Here is a 20,295-nt window from a genome sequence, read left to right on the forward strand (position 1 = left end):
CATCTTTTCTTTTAAAATAATAACAGTTGTTGTTGTTGTTGTTGTTTCTATACCACCCAATTAGTGAAGCTGTCTGGGCCATTTACAACAATACATAAAATACAATATGAAGTACAGGCAACAATAAAGCATCATAAAAATTACCATACTTAATTTAAAAGCCATATTTAAAATAAATATAAAAAGCTACAATAGCTTATACAAAATATAAATCACCCCCATAGCCCATTCTTTAAAAACTCAATGTCCATGCAAAAACATCACTTTCAGAAGAAAAAGGCAATGTTTGAACCTTTTTATTAAAGCTTGCTTTCAGTGAGAAGGGAGTTTTGAAGTACTGTATAGTTGCTTGTTTGGCTCAATTAGCTTGTAGTAGGAAATAATCAGTTTTGAATTATTTTAGGCTGTTCTGATGGTTCAACCACACTAGCTAGGTTTTGCTGCAAACACAGCTATACAAGTTGTAGTGGGTTGTTGATGAATAGTGTCTAATCCTCTGTAATGTTGTACTGGTTCAGTAGTGTATCCACTGAGCCAGTAAGCTTAGCAAAATTCAAGCCAAATACATAGACACTTCAAACACACAAGAGCCCTGGGCTTATGAGCTGGATATAAAAAATCATGGATCACTATATCCTTTGAAAGAGATCATCTTGCATCTTCCTTTCAGAGATATTCTTGAAATCCAGTGGTATATAGAATTCATACCACTCTGTGTGTGTGAGAGAGAAAATGAATAAATGCATGTATGCATTGCACATTTCTTTGCACCCTACACTGCCCATAGAAAAGGTTGCATGAATGTCTCCTGGTAAATGGAAGGCTAACCTCAAAGAGGAGAGCTGCTTCAAAACGAGGCTGTTATTGTGTAATCATACTGGGTTAAACAGAGGAGTGCTGACAACCTTGTCTTCCATCTGAAACCCTCTCACCATTTGTTCATCTTGCTTTTTAATTGTGAAAAAGGGAATGCTCTTTTGGTAGCCAGGCAGCTTTGGAGGCTGAAAAAAGAATTAGCCAAAGGGACAAGGAAGAATAGTATTACCAATAAACATGGGCGTAGTTGCTTTCCAACTCTGGATGCTCCCATGCTTCCACCGCGAAGGCAGGAGTTCAGAACCTGTTTTAGCTGCTTTGCAGTGGCGGGCAAGGCAAAATTGTGAGACTAAATGCAAAAAGGGTGAGGTCAAAATAGTAACAAAAATATTACTGCCAGTAACTAAGCTTTAGGAGAAGCAAACATGTCTGAAATAACAACCAAACCTTGGTGTTTGGTGGGAGAATATTTCAGCAGCAAGTAACATACATGGGAGATAAAATACACCATGGCGGGAGGGGAGGGGCATTATGTATGAATCCTTGATTTGAAAATCATGCTGTTTGTATTGAACTTTCTATGGACACACACAAATCTCTGTCAACATTTACTTTCCAAGCTTAGGAAATGTCTCCGCGGGCTTTGCTGCACTGAGGCCAATGACCTTAAAAATGCTTCTGCTCTTGGGAAGCCAAAGAGTACAGAGAAAGGCGAAAAGACCTGCACTCTGCTGGGGCACTCCTTGCAAAAATAATCGGAGTTGATTTCAAAGATACATTGTGCCAACAGTGCTAAAATAATGACAACAAATATTCACAGACAATGACAATAAGATTGCCTTGTTCAGTCAATATGAATTTAAATATTATGAAAAGAACAGTGTTCTTTGGATTTCACTGCCGTGTGGTCTCTATCTCTGCATCATGAAGAGGCAATTTTGGCTTATGTGCATATCTTTATCAGGATATATATGCCCCATAGATAAAACAGTGGGTGTTCCCCACCTTGAACTTTATACATTTAATATTTGTATTGAATCACTGTGAAATATTGTGTAAGAGGGGTTTAGTTTCCTGTATTGCTCTTTTAATTCAGCCAGAGGAATTCACCACTCTGTGCAAGAGATAAAAGTGAGCAATACTGTAAAGAATAGTTTGGACTGAGACTTTAGTCACCCTTAAGAGTAGAACAGGGGTGGACCACCTGTAGCCCTAAGGTGTATGTGGCCCTCAGACTCATTTCAAATGGACAGTTGTGGCTTTTAGCAAGTGCAACCTAACCACCCCCTGGCTGCCCACTGTGTAGGACTAAAGGAAGGGGAAGAATGAGAAGACAGCAGCAGAAAGGGATCCCCTTGAAATAGATCTTTAGTTGAAAATGATTGCCACGACCATTTTGTCTAGTGATGCTTTCTGAAATGTGACTAGCCATTAAACCTTGCTTTGGGATTTTGAACTCTGTCTTGCCTCACGCTCTATTGCCCTGGTCCCAGTGCCTCTGGCTTGCCTCCTGCTGCCCATGTTCCAGCTCTGGACCTTGACATTGCCAGCCATGCTTAGCTTTGTAAACTCAAGACAGTGGCTTTCCTTATGGAACAAATCCATCTCATAGTTGGTCTTCCTCTTTTTCTGCCTTCAGTTTCCTATTGCATTGTCTTCTCCCATGAGTCTTGCTTTCTCTTGATGTGCCTGAGTTTTGTATTTTTCCTTCCAAGTAATAAGCATATCTTACTCAAAAATCAGAAAGGGGTGCTGGAATTCAGTTCTGGGGAGTAATTAATAGAAGGTTAGTGCCAGAACTCAATTTTTGTGAATTCCACTAGGAAAAAAAAACATCTGGAATAGAAAATAATGAGCAGGACCTCGCCCTGCTTACAAAATTTGCATGACTCATCTGAAAGTAAATCATTGTTTGATTTACAGCTATTACCTTATTCTCACTCTCAAAATAGTATCAATTATCAATGTGTTCTTTCACGCACTGTGTTGGGGACTCTCTCTGAAATTACTGGAGTTGGGCAATGTAATGCTACACTAACAATTTCTTTTCATTTTCACTGTGACTTAGAATCTGAAACTTTTTTCTCTTCCTTCTATTTAGCATTACAGCAAGCCATATTTTCCCAAATGAATCCTCCATCAGTGAAAAAGGTATTTCCCAGTAACCTAGCCCCAAGCTGTCTTCTCCACTGTGGTAGAATATTAACAGAGATAGGCAGTTGTCATGGTAAATTCAGAGGACATAATCTAATTGGCGAGGAGTGGAGAGGAGGTGCAGAGATGCAGAAGAATGAGATCACAACAATACAGGCTTATAAATAATCAGATCACTGGCTTTACTGGCAGACTGTGAAGGAAACCATCCAAGGTACAATCCAAAAACGAGTGGATTGTGGTAAAATATAACAAGAAGCTCTTGTCTCAACTACAAGAGGATCTAAGGAAAAGTTTACATTCTTCCTTAGCGGAGTTTGCAGTGTTGTTTTGGAGTCATGTGTTGTGGAGGGTGTGCAAAGTGCCTTGGAGTTGTTCTCATTCCTCTGGCCATACTATGTACCATTGCCAATATTCTGTTGTTTTTCCCTGGAGGAACTATTCAAGAGAAGGACCATATTTCAGATGAAGTCTGGTACTTTGGAGGCATCTTGGGTTCTGGTGTACTGGTGAGTAGGTCAAGTGCCATTCTTAGTATTGCTCATAAATTACAGGAAATTTGGCTATAGATATGATACAGTCTGTGTTTGAAGTTGGGATTAGCAATTTATTCAGTACATACCCTGAAAAATGAAATATACTATCATTGAAAAATGAATTAGACCACTTGCCTAAAACAACATCTCTACTACTGTCTGGTCTTTGATGGATAAGAAGCTAAGTCTTGCTTTGCTGGATCAGACCAATATCCTCCTAATTCAGTATCATTCTATTTAAGGCAGTCACTGATGCAGATGAGGTGTGGTATAAAGTCACTTCTGTGAAAGAGACTGATCAACTTTACTTGTTTCGTATGCTGGGACAAGTTCAGTCAAATGCTAACCTTTAAATCCTGGTTGAGGGCCCCACGACATTTAGCATAAGTTGCCCAGCTTAATGTGTTTAGGATGACATCATTCAATTGCAGCAAAGCCGCTGCCCTCTGTAGAATATATCTGCCAGCTGCAATAGTCGCGGTCTAGAAAAGATGATATATCAGTCTTCAGATTAAACATACTAACCTGAGAACTATCAAACCTCAAAATGCATTTTCTGTTGCCAGATGTTTTTTCCTGCCTTGGTCTTTTTGGGGCTTAAGAATAACGATTGCTGTGGATGTTGTGGTAATGAAAGCTGTGGAAAGAGGTTTGCGGTAAGCATACAAGCTTAACTTCCAAATATTCTTTAAGGCAGAAAGAGGTAGTCCACTCCTCTCCATACAAACCTGAGGTGCAGTTGCTGCTGCTAGCAATCAAAAGACCCCATCTTTTGTTTGACTTTGTTTGTTTGTTTTGGTTAAAAAAAAAGACAAACAAAATGGTAGGAAAAAAATGGCTGGATTGCAAGTCGACGATGAATTTCTTGTTTCCACACTCCAGTTGCCTTTTTCCTAGCTAAAAAAAACCTTCACGCAACACGGCCTTTCCTCACAAGAATTGGGATCAATATCTTAAGGGTCATTTTTGTGCCTTTGCCTCATTAACAAAATCACTGGAAAGCAGGCCTTGAGTTAACTTGCTAAATCACAGTGCCTTACATCTCTACAAGTAAATGAGCCACATTTTAAATTTCATTTTTTTACCGAAAAAAATCCCTTGAAAATTCAGATAAGAACCCTTTAAGGCAGATTAGATTTCCCAGTAGATCTCTGGGTGATTTGCTATAGATCAGCAAGGATTTCTGAGTTCCAACTGTTAAACAATAGCAGCAGCAACACGATCACCTTGCTGTCAGAGTGGCTCTGTGAACTAGTTTAGAGCTATAGATAGGAAGACTTCACTTCCAGCAGCACAGAATATGTAGGGTTGGGAAAATTCAGTTGATTTGGTTATGGTGACCTCTTAATTACTTTATTTGGTTTAATCTGCCCAATAACAATGTTCTCTGGCCTCCCACCAAAAAAAACCCCTAAAATGCCACACAAGTTCAAAATATAAAATACAATGCAAGTATTTAATTTAATTTAATTTAATTTTAATAAAACATTTCTATCCCATCTTTCACTAAATGTCTCAAGGCAGAATTTTAAAAGAGAAGGGTCTCTGAAGAAGACCTGTCACTAACATATGAGTAGATCTATTCCTACAGACCCTTTCATATGGAATTTGTGAGCCATAGAAAGTTGTAAGCCATAGGTATGCTGAGACAATGTAAATGGTAGGATACAAACATTTTAAATAAAGAAATAAAACATGTCCACCAGATGCTTTTACCTCACTTGTTCTTTTCTTTTTGGCAGATGTTTTCTTCGATAATATTTGCCGCAGTGGGTTTTGTGGGTGCCGGGTACAGCTTTATTGTGTCATCTGTGGCTCTGCACAACGGCCCGAAATGTTACAGTATGGAAAACACAAACAAAACCATATGGCAATATCCATTTCAGGATGGGTAAGATATTTTGAAATTTGGTTACAATGCAGCAAAATTTGTGTGGGGGGACTGATGATATTGCTATAAATAAGATCGTTAAGGTACTTACAACAAATTGTGGACTATTGAGCTGTTAGCATATCTCAAGCAGTTTCAGAGATGTACTATAGCTTCTCCGACGAAGGGCCTTTCCATGAGCTATGGTGGGCTACATAGGTCAGGCAGCGGATCAAGAGGGCAGCTGAGGATGTGATGCATCATCCCTTGCCTGCAGATGCCGCCGCCGCCGCCACCACAGCTGGTCACACTTCCCTGGCTGATTACGGCTGCTGCTGCCTTTTCGTTCTAGGGTTTGAATGGGAGGTGATGGGAAAGACCTCTGATTGATACCCCGGACAGCCACTGCCAGTCAGAGTAGGTGGTACTAGGCAAGAAAGACAAAAAACAGTCTAGCCTGTCAGAGTCCTGCTGAACTATTTTGTGACATATAAATTTAATTAATTAATTAAGGAATTTCCTATGGCCTAGTCTACTTTGGGGGCTTTTTGGTTGAACAGAAGAATAAAAAGTCTTAAGGTAAAATTCATCGTCATGCACACATTAATGTATAACAGCAAGGTAAACAACACAGAGAGAGACAAGGGGTACTTCCAGGCAAGGAATTTATTGATCAATGGCCTGGCCTTATTCATGGACATTTACAGAAATCCAGAAATAATTCTTTCTTTCCTCCCTGTTCCTTTCATCTTTCTTCTTAGCACAGAGGATGAAATAGCTGCATGCAATGCCTCCCAGTTATTACTTCTGGGACCCCTCTGCCTGGAAACACCCAGAATGAGGGCAACTGGTTTCATTTAGACAGGGAAGGTTTATATATTTTCCTTTTTTGCACAGGGACTACCTAACAGACAAGGAACTGTGGAGTAAATGCCAGTCACCAGAATCCATTGTGCCTTGGAATTTAACTCTCTTCTCTCTGCTGCTGGTCATGAGTGGAGCTCAGATGGTGCTCTGTGCCATTCAGGCTGTCAATGGACTGCTTGGCACAATCTGCGGGGACTGTAAATGTTGCGGCTGCTGCAAAGTAAGACTGCTTGTGTGGGAAAGAATTTACACAAGTGTTGGTCCCACCCTTTTATGAAAATAAACTTAGTCAGGCCACTGGTACTTCTAGCCCAGCACTGTTGATACAACTGGCAGCAGCTCAACAGGATTTCAGCCTTGTCTGAAGCTGCCAGGGATGGAACCGAGGTTCTTCTTAATGCAAGGCATGTGCTTTAGTATGCAGTCCCACCAGTTGCCCCCTCCATGTTCATAAGACCCCAAACTCAGAGGATTATGGGCATCCTGTGCAGAGTGGGAGGAACACTGAGACAATCTCCGTCTTCCTGCTCTTTCCATTCTGCACTTCAGTTCAAGTGCTTTGGAGGGAAAGGGAAGGGGGCTGCAGCACTGCCTTGCAATGTCACATGCTGGTGGCTCTGCTCTTCTTCCCTTCCCAGCCTCCAAAGCATCCCCTGTATTTGCTCTCTAAAGGCACTTTTCTGACCTTGGAAAAGTAACCAGTGTGGTTCTTTCTGTGCCAGCTGATAGATGTGGGAATAACAGGAGTGAAGATCCCCACCTCCAGGGCTGGGGTTTTGTCTCCACCCTTGTGTCTGGGAATCCAAAGCATGTTTCTGACCTTGAAGGCTTACATGCATCCTTGCCTAGAATGAGGTATACCAGTGGCAATCTCCCTCATTGAACCCCACACCAGGTATTTTCTCTGCACCGCTCTTTCAATTGACCAGGTTCAATGCTAAGGTGAGGGGGAAGATGGCTGAGACATCAGCTGAAATTAGCATAAGACCACAGCTTAAGCTTTCTTCCCTCACTCTCCCTGGCACACTCATTTTTTCCACCTCCAAGGCCCAGTTGCAACCTCAGGGGTTGGCACCTGCCATTGTTGTTTCCACGCTGGCTATGAGGGGCAGGCCTTCTGAAGAATCCTATGGCTTCCCAGACAATTTTGGGAGGCCATAGGATCACACCTTTGGAGCATCTGTGTAGGAGCACAGAGGGAGGCTGGCTGAGATGGCTTTAAAGAGGAACCCATATTAAAGTGTATACAATAGCTTCCTCCTGAATTATCAGATCAATAGTAACAAAACAGCACAATGTTTAGATTATTACTAAGGTATTTTTACTACTTATAAAAAATTTCTTTTTTCCCTCTTTTTTTATAGGGAGATGGAGCAATTTAAGCTGCATGAAGATTGCTGACAATGCAAAGAATGTCCTTCCAGACTTCCCTCTTGATCTGATGGTCTAAGTGCCTTTTGCAAGTTGTAAGATGAGGAGTATTTCCTCATTCTTTCAGAGGAACCCTGATAGCCTTTCATTGACATTTCACAGCTCCTAATGAATTTAGCAGTAGTTTGACCTATATTGTATTTATTTGTGTAATAAGCATTTTTCCAAAACAAACCTTTGGGGAAAGAAATGTGCTTCTTTCTCTCACTAGTCAAACTTTTTTCCTGAGAGCAAAATGCTCTGTACTATGAGTGGGGTAAGAGGACAGAGCGCAGCAGGGGGAATGCAGCTGAATTTGCCCTGGCACATGTATTCTTAGGAAACTAAACCAGCTTCCCTTCTTTCACTGTGTTACTTTCCCAGTCAGCAACCATTTGCTCCCTGCCTAACATTCCCTTTCCTTCTAGGCTGCTTCTGGGCAACCAGTTCATATCATAGGTCACCTTTACAACAGTCGACTAATTAGGATTGCCATGTATGTAAACAGGCAAAAATAAAGAAATCTGCCACCTTCCCCTTTCTCCCCATCACGGTGATAGATTCAAAAAAGCTTTATCTGTTGATTTCTGTCAGTCCCTGCACTTCCAATGGAGACTTCAAGAGGACTGAAAATGGATCTACAGTATCTGCTTCCCCTTCCAAGTCTGAGGGTGTTGCTTCAGGGCAGACATCCCTAATCTGGTGTCCTTCAGATGATGATAGATTACAACACTGGAGAAGATGAGCACTGTAATTCAACACATCTGAGGGGTACCAGGTTGTTGCTTTACCTTGCAACTGTGCATACCAGTCAGCACTATGCACTGGCCTGGTTTGCACAAGACAACAACCCACCATAGGTGAATTTACCTTGAGCAGTTGCAGCATGTGCCAGGCACCATCATGGGTAGGGAACCCCAGCTAGGCTAGGCAATGCTACAGCTCATCCTGTCATGCCAACCGGACTGATGAGGGTTGTTTTAAGGGTTAACCGCTGTTTTTTCAGGGTTAAACCACTCACTGTGGCTTAGCCCTCAAAGTACTGATGGGCTGCCCTTTGAATAGGATCTGTGCTGGGTCTTGCTTGTGAAGCTGCAAGAGGACAGTCCTTGTGAATCCAGAGTTGGTTCTGGGCTTCCTGGCTGACAGACTAGCCCATGCCATCTTCTCATATCAGAAAGACACCAAGATGTACGTGCTCTTAGCCCGGAGGAGGCTTCTGTGCATTTGATTGCTGCTTCACCAAGAGAGGGTAAACTGAAGCAGATTTTCATGGCAACTGTGAGGTGAGGGACATTCCCGACCACATCTGTTAAAAGCACAGAAGCTTATGAACTCATGAAGGCTACAGGTGAATTCCCTGTCTTGTCCCTAAAGGGGGAAACCTTCAGTGGTTTCATTTCTTTGTGTTATTGTGCCTTTCTAGACAGAGGAGCAAGGCCAGGGGAAAAAAGTTTTCAACCCTGGTGGTCTGGCATCAAGCCTTACCTTTGCTGAGAATCTGATAATACAACTGCAGCTGCCATTTCATTACTGTTCTTGTTTTATTTTATGTGCATGGAGCTTCAGTTCCACAAGGCTGTGCCATTTTCCCAAAGATTTCTTTGTATATACTTACATGAAGACCTTTGTGCTGAAAAATATTCTGCAAACCATTAAAGGTGTTTCTTTTTCTCTTTTTGTATAACTTACTGTGTGCTGGACCAATTACACCCAGGCATTCTTTTACTGGCAGAGACTGGCATTGCAGTGTGCGGCCACATGAAAACCCTCGAGTCTCAGTTCTGCGCGTGCATGAGCCTTTCCCAGCCTGCTGCCTTCCAGGTGTGTTGGGCCTCAACTCCCAGCCACCAGGGCTATGCTGCCAGGAGTTACAGGAGTTGCAGTCCTGCGTGTCTTGAGGTCACCCATTGGAAAAGGCTCGGGATTGTGATTTTAAAGCTCCAGATCTGTCATTGCAACATCAGCCCTGTCGTCTGTTCACTTTTAAATAGCACCCTTTTTGTGAGTTTTTAAGTCCAGTTATGTTTATGAACAACCATCACATGTTTGGAGATTGAACTGTGATCGAACACTTATCCAAGTGCCAGTGCTGGAGTAGCCAGAACCAGCACATGAGAGGAAGGTATCAGCAGGCATTGGGGGGACCATGAGATCTGCAGGAGTTAAAAATATGTTTGGGAAGAAAAGACACTTAGAAGGAATAGATCCCCTAGCTCATACTACCCAAAACTACCAGCCCAGTGAGGGCTGAGCACAGTCAGTGCTTATGTAATGCTGACCAATTTTGAAAGATAAGAAATTAGTGAAGAGGTGGAACGATATACTGTCCAGAGCCTTGAAATGAAACATTCTGCACTGTCACCTTTAGTTTCACATCTCACTGGTTGTCATGCCTAACGACTCAGGGGAGGCGTTAACACACGAAAGAGGGCCAGAAGCCCCCAGCGAGGATCAGGCTTTAGAGCAGGGAGATTTATACTTGGTGCCCATGGCACAAACAGCCCCCCCCCCCCCGCCACCTGATTCTAAAGTTTTTGGGGGAGTTCCCAGAAATCAGGAAGGGGAGTCAGTTGTCATGCAAAGTGCCCAACTAAGGCGGAGACTTCGACACTTAGACCAATTAGAAGGAGAGAAAGAAGTTTGTCCAACCCCTGTGGAGAGGGACGTATGAGGAGATTGAGGTCCACGTGACAAATCTCAGAGAGGTCAGAAAGGAGGGGGCAACTGTTGCTTAGAGCTCTCTGCAGTAGCTCCTACACTATCTGCCGTAAACATAAATCTTGTAGTCGTCTGGAATAAAGGTCTTTAGTTTTTATTGCCTGCGTCCGTGCAAGTAATTGGGGACGTAAGTTACAACCTCACGACACTGGCAAAATAGAAATATCAAAATACTGCTGTTCCAGCACCCTATCACACAACCAATCTCTTGCTCAATCCCAACTACAAGCAAATCCAGTGACTGGGGACCTAATGATGCATGAGATGGGAGATCTGTTGACAGTGATAACTGTGTCTTTCTCTTTGGTTAACAGTAAGTGCAAATCAGGGCCAGGTTAAAGATAGGTTAACCCTTCTTCCTCTGTGCAGTTTGCCCAGTGGAAATCTTACACAAGCTGTGATAGCTAGAAAGAGGAGGAGTGAGGTATGTAGGTTGTTCTTGTCTTTTTCCTTTGTGGCTAAGAGCAGCTTTAGGAGGTGGTTTCCATAGAGAAAATAGCCACGGAGGGAAAAGTTAAAAATCCACTTAATCTCTAACAAGGGGAAAGGTGGCAGGAGATTAACTGGAAATCTGCATCAGTGATGAGGAATTAAATATAGCTTAGACTCCTGCGAGTCCTTTGGACTACAAGGCGATCAAACCAGTCAGTCCTAGAGGAGATCAACCCTGACTGCTCTTCAGAAGGTCAGATACTGAAGTTGAAACTCAAATACATTGGCCACCTAATGAGAAGGAAGGACTCCCTGGAGAAGATCCTAATGCTGGGAACAATAGATGGCAAAAGAAGAAGGGGACAGCAGAGAATGAGGTGGCTAGATGGAGTCACTGACGCCGTTGGTGTGAGCTTAAGTGGACTCCGGGTGATGGTGGAGGACAGGAGGGCCTGGAGGAATGCTGTTCATAGGGTTGCAATGAGTCGGACGTGACTTCACAACTAACAACAACAACAATGGGGGATCCCCATCCATGAGCTTTCCTACCCATCCCTCACCTTCCAGGAAAAAATGTTCTCTCTAATGATTAAAGATAAGAGCTTTTCCCTGCTGTTCAGTGACAGAGGGAGCCTACATCAGATGTTCTTTGGCTCTGCATCAGAAACTGACATTTGTCTTGATTCACATGCCTACATGTAAATTTAAACCTGTATAAAAGGCCCACCTTTCCACTGCTGCAGCCACCAGGGCATTTCCCAGCAGGAAAGCTGAGCTGCCCAGTCCTGCCTCTATACCAGGCAACCTGTCTCCCATTAATTCAGCCCATTCCATGCCTTTTCTCAGTCAAAAGAAGACTGCTGCCCAAAGAAGATTGCCTAACTGATAAAATATATTTGCATTCATGCTTGTTATCTCAGTCAGTGGACTGGCAAACATTCCAAAACATTTGGATAAGCAAAAGGACACATTGCACTACACAGTTATACGAGTATTGCTTTTACATCTGTTTAAGCTTCATTGCTTCCATAGAAAAGGAATTGTGATTTTCTGGAGGTCTTGAGACTTCTCTGGTGGAGACTGCCAGTACCCTGCATATGTATCCCCTCCAAGTAGCTGTTACCAGTCACAGGATCATTCAAATATTTGACCCAATGTAGCTCTAAAATCTCTAAAATCATAAAGTTGCTTCAAAAGCCAAAAATCTGACAGATCAAATTTCCAAATACGCATTTTATTAGACATGTATAAAACAAAACAGTTTTCAATGAGTACTAAACCACAGTGCGATCTTATAAGTGTACCTCCAAGAGGAGGTCCTCAGCTTGGTGTAAGCGCTCTTCTTCCACACAGATGCTCTTGCTGGTACTGCCGTTTGGGCCTGTAATCTGTAAACCTGGCAACAAGCTTCAGTGAATAAATATCAGACTGTGGTTGGAAGGAAGTCCTTCACATTGCAGTATGTCAGCGATACCAGTTAATTTGTTATCACGTTTAAAGAATTGTTAAGGGGGAAAAGAAGCAGAAGAGGCAGGGAACCTGACAGGTACCAAGAGAGAGGTTTGGTTACCTTGGTGCCTACTGAAGACCCCAACCCTACGGTCTTAGCCCTCCTATCGTATGTACCCCAGTTCTTTGATTGGCAAGACATTATAGGAGTGCATAGCTTATCTCAGACCTGGTTTTCATTGGAAGGAGGTCTCTAGAGGCTTACTGGCATTTGTAATACTTACCTCTAAAAATATAAACAGGTTGAGAAACATAGCTCCATAGGTTAAAAGCCTGTCAAATCCATCGCGACACTTCACATCAGCACACATATTTCACCTGCCTTTAGCCAGTACTCCAAAATGCTGTTAGATGACACGAGCCCCCAAACTCAGTTTGCCTTAAATCTGTGACTTCTACAAGGGCAGCTTGAGGGCATAATCCTCAGCCAACACAGAGAGAGGAAGGTGAGCACTGATACCCAAATGGCACTCCCCTTCCAAAAGAGCCTATGACTGCATTGTAACTTCTTGCACCCATGGCAATATGTTGCCTGAATTCGCTTAACAAATAAGGCAGCTTACCTGTCCAGCCTGTTTGACCACTTTAACATCCTCCTGTTTGGTTGCCAAATGTTCAGTCAAAGAGTTATAGCACTAGAAGGGACCCTGACATATCCTCTTGTTTACCTCAGAATCCATTGACCTTTTCTCCTTTTATTAGCTCCCCTTGTTGAATTCTAGATTGTAAGTGCCTGATGACAAGCACCTTAAATCTGCAAAGGTACAATGTGCACCTTGTCATCCTCTGGATCTTTTGCCTACAACTCCCAGCAGCCCTGGCAAACAGAGCCAGTGATTTGAGCTGATGGGAATTGTAGGGCCACAATAAGAATGCAGTTGCCAATGTTCCCTTGGGGGAGGAAATTACTCTTATATCATTTGCAATCTGTGGGGAAGAAATATGCCGTAGAGCATTTTTTCCCTCCAACCTGGTGCCTTCCAGTGATTCCCCTCAGCCTCAGCCAGTATGAACAATGCACAGGTATACTGGGTGTTGTAGTCTGAAAGGCATTTGCTTTGGGCATTTGTTCTAATGAGATGCACAGAAGTCAGAAGGAAAAAATCTTCAGGCAGATATTTTCATCTCCAAAATGGTAGGAATGGCAGATATTTTCATCTCCAAATGGTATAAGCCACCCTTTGTGAAAACTTCCATATGATGCCACTCTTAAGGCTACACCGACAACACTGCTGCTGCTATTCTTACTGCTATTATTATTAAAATATTATTACTATTAGGGCTGTTGATGTCATCTGCCACTCACTTCAGAATACTCTCTTTCCTCTGAGCTGAGTTGCTGGAAATCAATTGTGCTAGCAGGCATAGATTGTCCTCTGTTGAAACGAAAAGTCTTCTGGTATGGCTTGTCTTGAAGGGTCACTTAGAAGCCATTAACTTACCAATGACCTGCTTCTGCTGGAGAGAAAATGCTAGAACTGGATTGTTGATACAAATCATCACCGCTGCATGAATTTTTGGACTTTTTTGTGGAGAAATGCTTGTGAAGACCGCCACAAAGAGCACTTGTACTTCCAAACTTCTTACACCACTTGGAGAGTGAGGATGGAAGCATATCCTCCCCTCCCCTCCCCTCCCCTCCCCTCCCCCTTCCCACAGCAGTGAACTGTGTTCTTTGTCAGCTGCCAGGTCACAGTGGAGGATTCATTAAGCCATAAATCCATGCCCAGCCATATGCTGAGCACTCCCATTCCAAACAGAAATGTTTGCAGCTCTGTAAATAGATGCCAAGTTCCTAACATGAGAACTTGGCCATTTTTTATAGTGTTCAAGGCATATCTAAAGCAAGGGAGGCTATCTCTACTGATATTTTATCCAAGCAGAGAAAGGACAATAAAACTGATAACAAGGAGTTTCACTGACCTCTCTGGCATGACATACCAATTTAATATTCCTGAGCAAATATTTCTTCTTGAGTTTATCTTTTAGGGATAAACTGAATGCCAAGGAGCATCCAGGAATGGAGAGCAGCTGTTTGCATCTAGCACAAGAGCAATGCTGTCTCCAGGTTTTTGAGGACTGTTGGGTAGGACACCCTCAATGAGCCCACTCCATCATTGGGTCTGCCTTTTTTCTGCCCTTGTCACCAGCAGCTATTGCTCCTCATCCTCTTCTTTCTCTTCTTTACTACCACTTAATTGCCCGTTTGGCAGGCAGAGCCCCACTGAGCCAGGAGGCAGTGACAGTTCCAGCTGCTCCTTTTCCCCACCTCTGTTGACTGGGCTAAAAGCAGCAACAGGTGCATAAGCAGTTTACAAGAGTATACTGGAGGAACAGCTCCAGGGGGCTTTTTTCGGTGCAGTTCTGTTGGAGTAAGATCATCAGCAGGTACCTGTTGAGGCTGGCTCTGTACAAAAGGGCGTTTCATCAGCATGCTGTTTTGCACTACCCAGATTAATACAACATTATTTCTGGTGTACTGAGTTTTTCAGTTCAAGACCTATGCATGCACAGCCAGTGCTCACAGTACACATTTTGTCCTGAAGTTGGTGTGAGCATGCAGGGGTGGCTATTTCCCAGGTGCATGCTTTCACTTGATGTTGGAGTTGCAAACATTTATTTAAACAGTAAGTTGGGCAAGAGAAAACTTTAAACAATGGTATGCTATGGATTCGGGAGAGAGTTGACTCTCCCTACTGGTGGATCTCCTTTTTTACAAGGGTTGCCCCAGCAAGGAAGAATTACAACGGGCTGCCACCAGTCATGTTAAAACTCCTGACACATCCTCATCTGCCCAGTTTCATAGGAAGCTTCTATATCCTTTTGGCAAGAATCCCTTGTTCAGCCCAACTCTAGGGGTGTGGGAAGGTTCTACTGAAAAATGCCCCATTCAATCTTTTGTAGGTCTTCTGTAAAGCAAATGCTCCCTAACAGTCCATTCAAGACCAAACCTTCCCAAGCATATTCCCTTCCGCAATGCATCATCTTCCTGTTCACAGCAAATTATGAGCTGCTCCATGAGAAAAATAAATACATAGCAACTGATTTTCTGTGACTGTTTCAAAGATTTCAGTGAACTAAATTTTGATAAAGGTTCAAACTATTTACTCCCGGGTAAATAATTGATCTCCTTCGGAGTTAAACTGCAGCCACAGATTCCTAATCTGATGGATCATTGAAAATGGAGAAAGGAATGGGATCATGAATGTCTCTTGCATGATCTTGCCCTGCTCATGTCATTCAGGATCTAGGCTTGCATGCCAACACCCATCGGCATAGTGTAGTATGTTGCATTGCATAGACCCAGCTTGGCCTGATTTAGCAAGGCCTTAAAGCAAAATTACCATATTTTTCGCTCTATAAGACATACTTTTCCCCCCTCAAAAGTAAGGGGAAATGTCTGTGCGTCTTATAGAGCAAATGTGTGTGTGCAGTAAGTCTGTCAGGTGTGCAGTATGGTGTGCCCGATGCTCGGGACATGCAATACCACCGCCGGGACGCTGCCGGCCTGCCTGCACCACCTGCCCGGCACATGCTCGGCGCGCCCTGCTCCACCCCCCCCCCCCGGAGCACGTGAGAGCTGTGCCGCTCAGGGGAAGGGGTGCGGAGGAGCAGGAGCCGCGGGCTTTAACCCGCCGGCCGCCACGGAGAGGCAGACTGCCCACCCCCACTGCCCGGGAAGACCTGCCGCTGCCGCCGCCGCCGGGACGCTGCCGGCCCAACTGCACCACCTGGCCTGCACGCGCTCAACGTGCCCTGCTCCGCCCCCCCCCTCCGGTGCAGGTGAGAGCTGTGCCGCTCAGGGGGAGGGGTGCGGAGAAGCAGGAGCCGCAGGCTTTAACCCACTGGCCGCCATGGAGAGATGGACTGGGACGGACTGCCCACCCTCACTACCCACAGGTCGGTGTGTGTTTTCAAGTCTTTTAATGAAGCCCATGGGGAAGTGATGGGGAATGTGCCTGTGATTATGAGGAAGCTTTCCATGGATCAGAACGGTGCCTGCTTTATTAAGTTAATGGAAGGACCAATATCTGTTAGTTGATCAGACACATTTTTTTTAGGATCAGTGGATATTTGAACAGCAGTACCTTCGTGTATGAAGTTTATTCTTCAAAGGCTACTTAGTCCGCTGTGTGTTTGATTTGCTGTACAATATCTCATTTTTTGTCAGAAGTTTTTTTCTATTACTTACTAGTAGGGCAGCGTGGACATTACTGGCTTTTTTAGATTTATTATTGAATTGTCTGCAGCAGTTCTTGTATAACTGGTGTAGATTGTGGATTCCTTCAATAATTCCACTACTGACTGCGAATTTTTTGAGATTCAGCAGCACAGATAGTAACGGCATATTATTCTAGATAAAATGTGTCTGCTGAGTACAGTAATAAATGTCATGTGGAACGTTCTGTGTGTCATCATCTGACCGATAGATTGCCACTGGGAAATGTCATACCGTATATTACTATACAGCTGTAATGTATAGTCCTTGTACATGTATAGTCCTTGTACAGAGTGAATACGGTATACCGCATCATTTGACCATTTTGCACAGAGGTTTTCTGGTACATTACTGACAGTTCCTTCATCACTGTATCTTCTTGCAGAAAACCTCCCCCATTCTACATACAAGGATGATAAAGCAGAAAAGACTAGCATATAAGATTCCGTGAAAACCTGGACATGAGAAAACCCATTACACGATTGTGTTGTCTTGCTGTGCAGATGGCACCAAATTGCCACCCGTGTTAATTTTCAAAAGGAAAACATTTCCAAAAGAAGTGATTCCAAGAGGAGTTGTTGTACATGTTCATGAGAAAGGATGGATGGATGAAAATGGAATGAGAGTATGGGTTGAAAAAGTATGGTCCAAACGTCCTGGAGGGCTTCTGAAAAAACCTGCCTTATTAGTGCTTGACCAGTTTAGAGCACGTATTAGTGAAACTACAAAAAAGTGCTTTAAAGAAATGAAGACTCATCTAGCTGTAATTCCTGGAGGTCTTACCAGCCAGTTGCAACCTCTCAACGTTTTCATCAACAAACCATTTAAGGTCTTTCTGCGAGAAGAGTGGAACAAATGGATGGCTGCTGGTAATCATGATCTGACACCTACTGGACAAATGAAGAGGCCCACTATCACTCAAGTCTGTGAATGGGTGAAAACATCATGGCACTCAGTGAAGGAGGAAATCGTTGTACAGTCATTCAAAAAACGTGGAATTAGCAATGCTTTGGATGGAACCAAAGATGGTATCTTATACGAAGATAGTGAAGAAAGTGATGGCAGTGATTGTGAGCAACAGAGCTTCATAAATTCTGACTCTAGCGATGATGAGTTCTATGGGTTCAACGAAAACTAGAAGAGTACTCGAACTTTAAAGTCTCTCTTTTGTTAATGACAGTGATGATGGTTCTTAATGCCACTGTTGACTGCTGTTCACCTTACAAGGTTGAAATACGGTATTACTGTATTCTGTTATAGTTTATTAAATAGTTTAGTAAACCACTTGATTCAGAATAATTTTTTTCTTGTTTTCCTCCTCTAAAAACTAGGTGCGTCTTATGGTCAGGTGCGTCTTATAGAGCGAAAAATACGGTACCTAGAAATCAAATATATAGCACTATAGTTACAAGCAGAAATTTGTCATAAAGAAGTTGTTGTAAAATCCCAAGTATTGCCTGTCACTGAATAGCTTTCCTTGGTTTCACAAGGATCATAGATGTGGAACAGTGACTTCTGGTTCTAGGTGACTATTAAGATTCGGTGTTGCAAAGTACATAATTTATAGCCTAAAGCTGGAGTCCTCAGCATCTGGGGCCAATGAGCACCTGTGGCATTCTGAGTGCTCTCACAAAATGGCTTTCACAAAATGGCTGCTATGAAGGTATCTGTCCATTCACAAAATGGCTGCCATGGTTAGTGTGACTAAGACTGAAACAGCAATTTCTCAAGTCAAACTGGTGAGGCAAAATAATAATATGCTTGAGAACTGAAGAATAAAACAGTCTTCCAGTTAAAGGTATAATTATTTTTAGTGACTATTTAAAAAAAGTGCAAAAATCTCAGAATTTTTAAGTGGGCCACAAAAAATCTGGGCTCAGTTTTGAAGCCAGTCTGATCAAAAAAAGGGGGGGCAGGGGAAATATGAGATGCATGCTTTATAAATCTAAGGAAACCAACCACCACTTACCCATTTCAGCACCTGTACTTTCTGAAAAGCTACCACAAGTTGGAAAACAAACCATGGAAACAAATTAGAACCATAAGGCAGTCTTCCTCAATCCTGTAAATTTCACTTGTGCTGGACTGTAACTCCCATTGTGTGCTGTCTGGGGATTATGGAAGTTGCTGTCCAACATATATGGAATATACCAGTTTGGAGAAGTTTTATTTAAATAAAAATCCATGCCTTTAAAAGTCTGGTTCCAGCTTTCATTTGCAATATTAAAATTTTGGTTATTTTCTGGCTATTCATGATGGTCTTTGAAACACAGAGCTGCTGAGCAAGCCTAATTCTGTCACTGCCCTGATGCCAGTAAGCTGGAAGCACTGAAACACTATCAAAAATCTACTCTCAGCAATACTGAGAGATATGATAGCATATTTAAAACCTAGCTGGAAATGAAGAATGAAATGCCTTCTTGTGACTTTGCTCTAGAAATAGAAAGAAGTCAACTTTACAGTGATAGCATCTTTGGGTACTTTTGGTTTCTCAAGATGTTTTACCAGTGGGAACATGCCCCTTGACCTTGTAGTTGTTACAGCTTCAGCGAGCTCAGAATGCATCCTCCAAAACACACTCCAGCAAGAAGCTGCTTGCAATGGATGTTATGGTGATGCAGCCTCACCTGTTACTCCAGTAGAAACTATTCTATGGGCTGTGTCATACACAAGTTTGGGGGAAGGAAATTAATCACTGTCAGAAAATGTATTTTGTAATACGCTTGACTAGCAATTAGTGTGTTTTAGCCTGTAGCCTGCGCACACTGAGCCCTTATTATAACAGAGGGTTGGATCAGGACTAGGCCTCCAATTCTATAGGCCTTGGATGGCACCCTAGAGGCATGGGGGATGTCAGATCTGCCCCTCCCAGCTTAGATCCTGGGCCCTCCTTCCTGCCCCAATGGATCTTCCCATGGTCCCTCTCTCACCTGACATTAGAGTGGGAAAATGGGCAGGTTGGTAGCATTGCCTGGACAGGAGGACATGGCTTTGGATGTGTGTCCATCCAGAGCCTTCCTGGCCTTCTGCCATGACACCAACACAGCAGAAGATTTAGATTAGCCCCAGAGTTGGTCTAAATGTTCTTCTATCTTCTGTAGTGGGAGGGAAATGTGGGGGTGGGGGGGGGCTGGAAGAGGAACCTGAAATGAATGCAGCATTTCACTACTGTGTATACAAAATCAGGGATCCTACAGTCTCCCAGATGATGTTTGAGCAGAACTCTCTCACCCCTGACCATTTGGCAGGCTAGTTGGGGTGCTGGAGTTAAAAACCTGGGGGCCACAGACTCCCCTCAACACTGAATTTACACATGGCCAAATTACACACCATTTCCCACACGGACATGCTTTGAGATAGGCATTTTCATAAAATCGTTCTCCACTCCCAAGATTCTCCTACCTTTGCCAATCTGTGTTGCTCAACCCCTGGACAATCTGTACAGATTCTGTGCGTGGGGCATTCCACAAATGAACAAGTAAACAGAAACTGAACCTACCTCATTATTTCCTTGAACTTAATTTAGAAGTAGCACCAGGGGCTCTGTTAAATGTTCCATCGCACAGAGAGGCCAGCTTGGCTACTAGAGGCAGAACCTTTTCTGTCGCAGTGGAACTTCCTTCTAAGGAGGGCAAGATCGGCTCCTTCCTCATTAAACCTCGGACTGTCAGCAAAGACTGTCCTGTTCTGCTGGTCTTCCCATGTTGTTTAACATCATATAGTTCTTTCATTTTAATGCTTCGCCTGCATTTTATTGTATG

At 43.1% G+C, this 20,295-nt stretch overlaps 1 protein-coding gene across 1 annotated transcript; it reads left to right on the forward strand.

The window, feature by feature from the left end:
• The first annotated feature begins 3,150 nt into the window (after positions 1–3,150).
• Positions 3,151–9,327, forward strand: TM4SF4 (transmembrane 4 L six family member 4). Its single transcript, XM_044432930.1, has 5 exons — positions 3,151–3,479; positions 4,073–4,162; positions 5,249–5,397; positions 6,274–6,463; positions 7,608–9,327. Exons 1-5 carry the CDS (start codon positions 3,309–3,311, stop codon positions 7,623–7,625), a joined length of 618 nt encoding a protein of 205 aa, XP_044288865.1. The 5' UTR covers positions 3,151–3,308; the 3' UTR covers positions 7,626–9,327.
• Positions 9,328–20,295: the final 10,968 nt, after the last annotated feature.

Source organism: Varanus komodoensis, unplaced genomic scaffold, assembly GCF_004798865.1.
Source record: "Varanus komodoensis strain SLA01 unplaced genomic scaffold, ASM479886v1 scaffold25, whole genome shotgun sequence".
NCBI classification, from domain to species: domain Eukaryota; kingdom Metazoa; phylum Chordata; class Lepidosauria; order Squamata; family Varanidae; genus Varanus; species Varanus komodoensis.

Coding starts and splice junctions, on each gene's coding strand:
- TM4SF4 (XM_044432930.1), top strand. CDS start 3,309: ATGTGTTGTGGAGGGTGTGCAAAGTGCCTTGGAGTTGTTCTCATTCCT. Junction 3,480..4,072: donor TCTTGGGTTCTGGTGTACTG/GTGAGTAGGTCA, acceptor TTCTGTTGCCAG/ATGTTTTTTCCTGCCTTGGT. Junction 5,398..6,273: donor CAATATCCATTTCAGGATGG/GTAAGATATTTT, acceptor TTTTTTGCACAG/GGACTACCTAACAGACAAGG.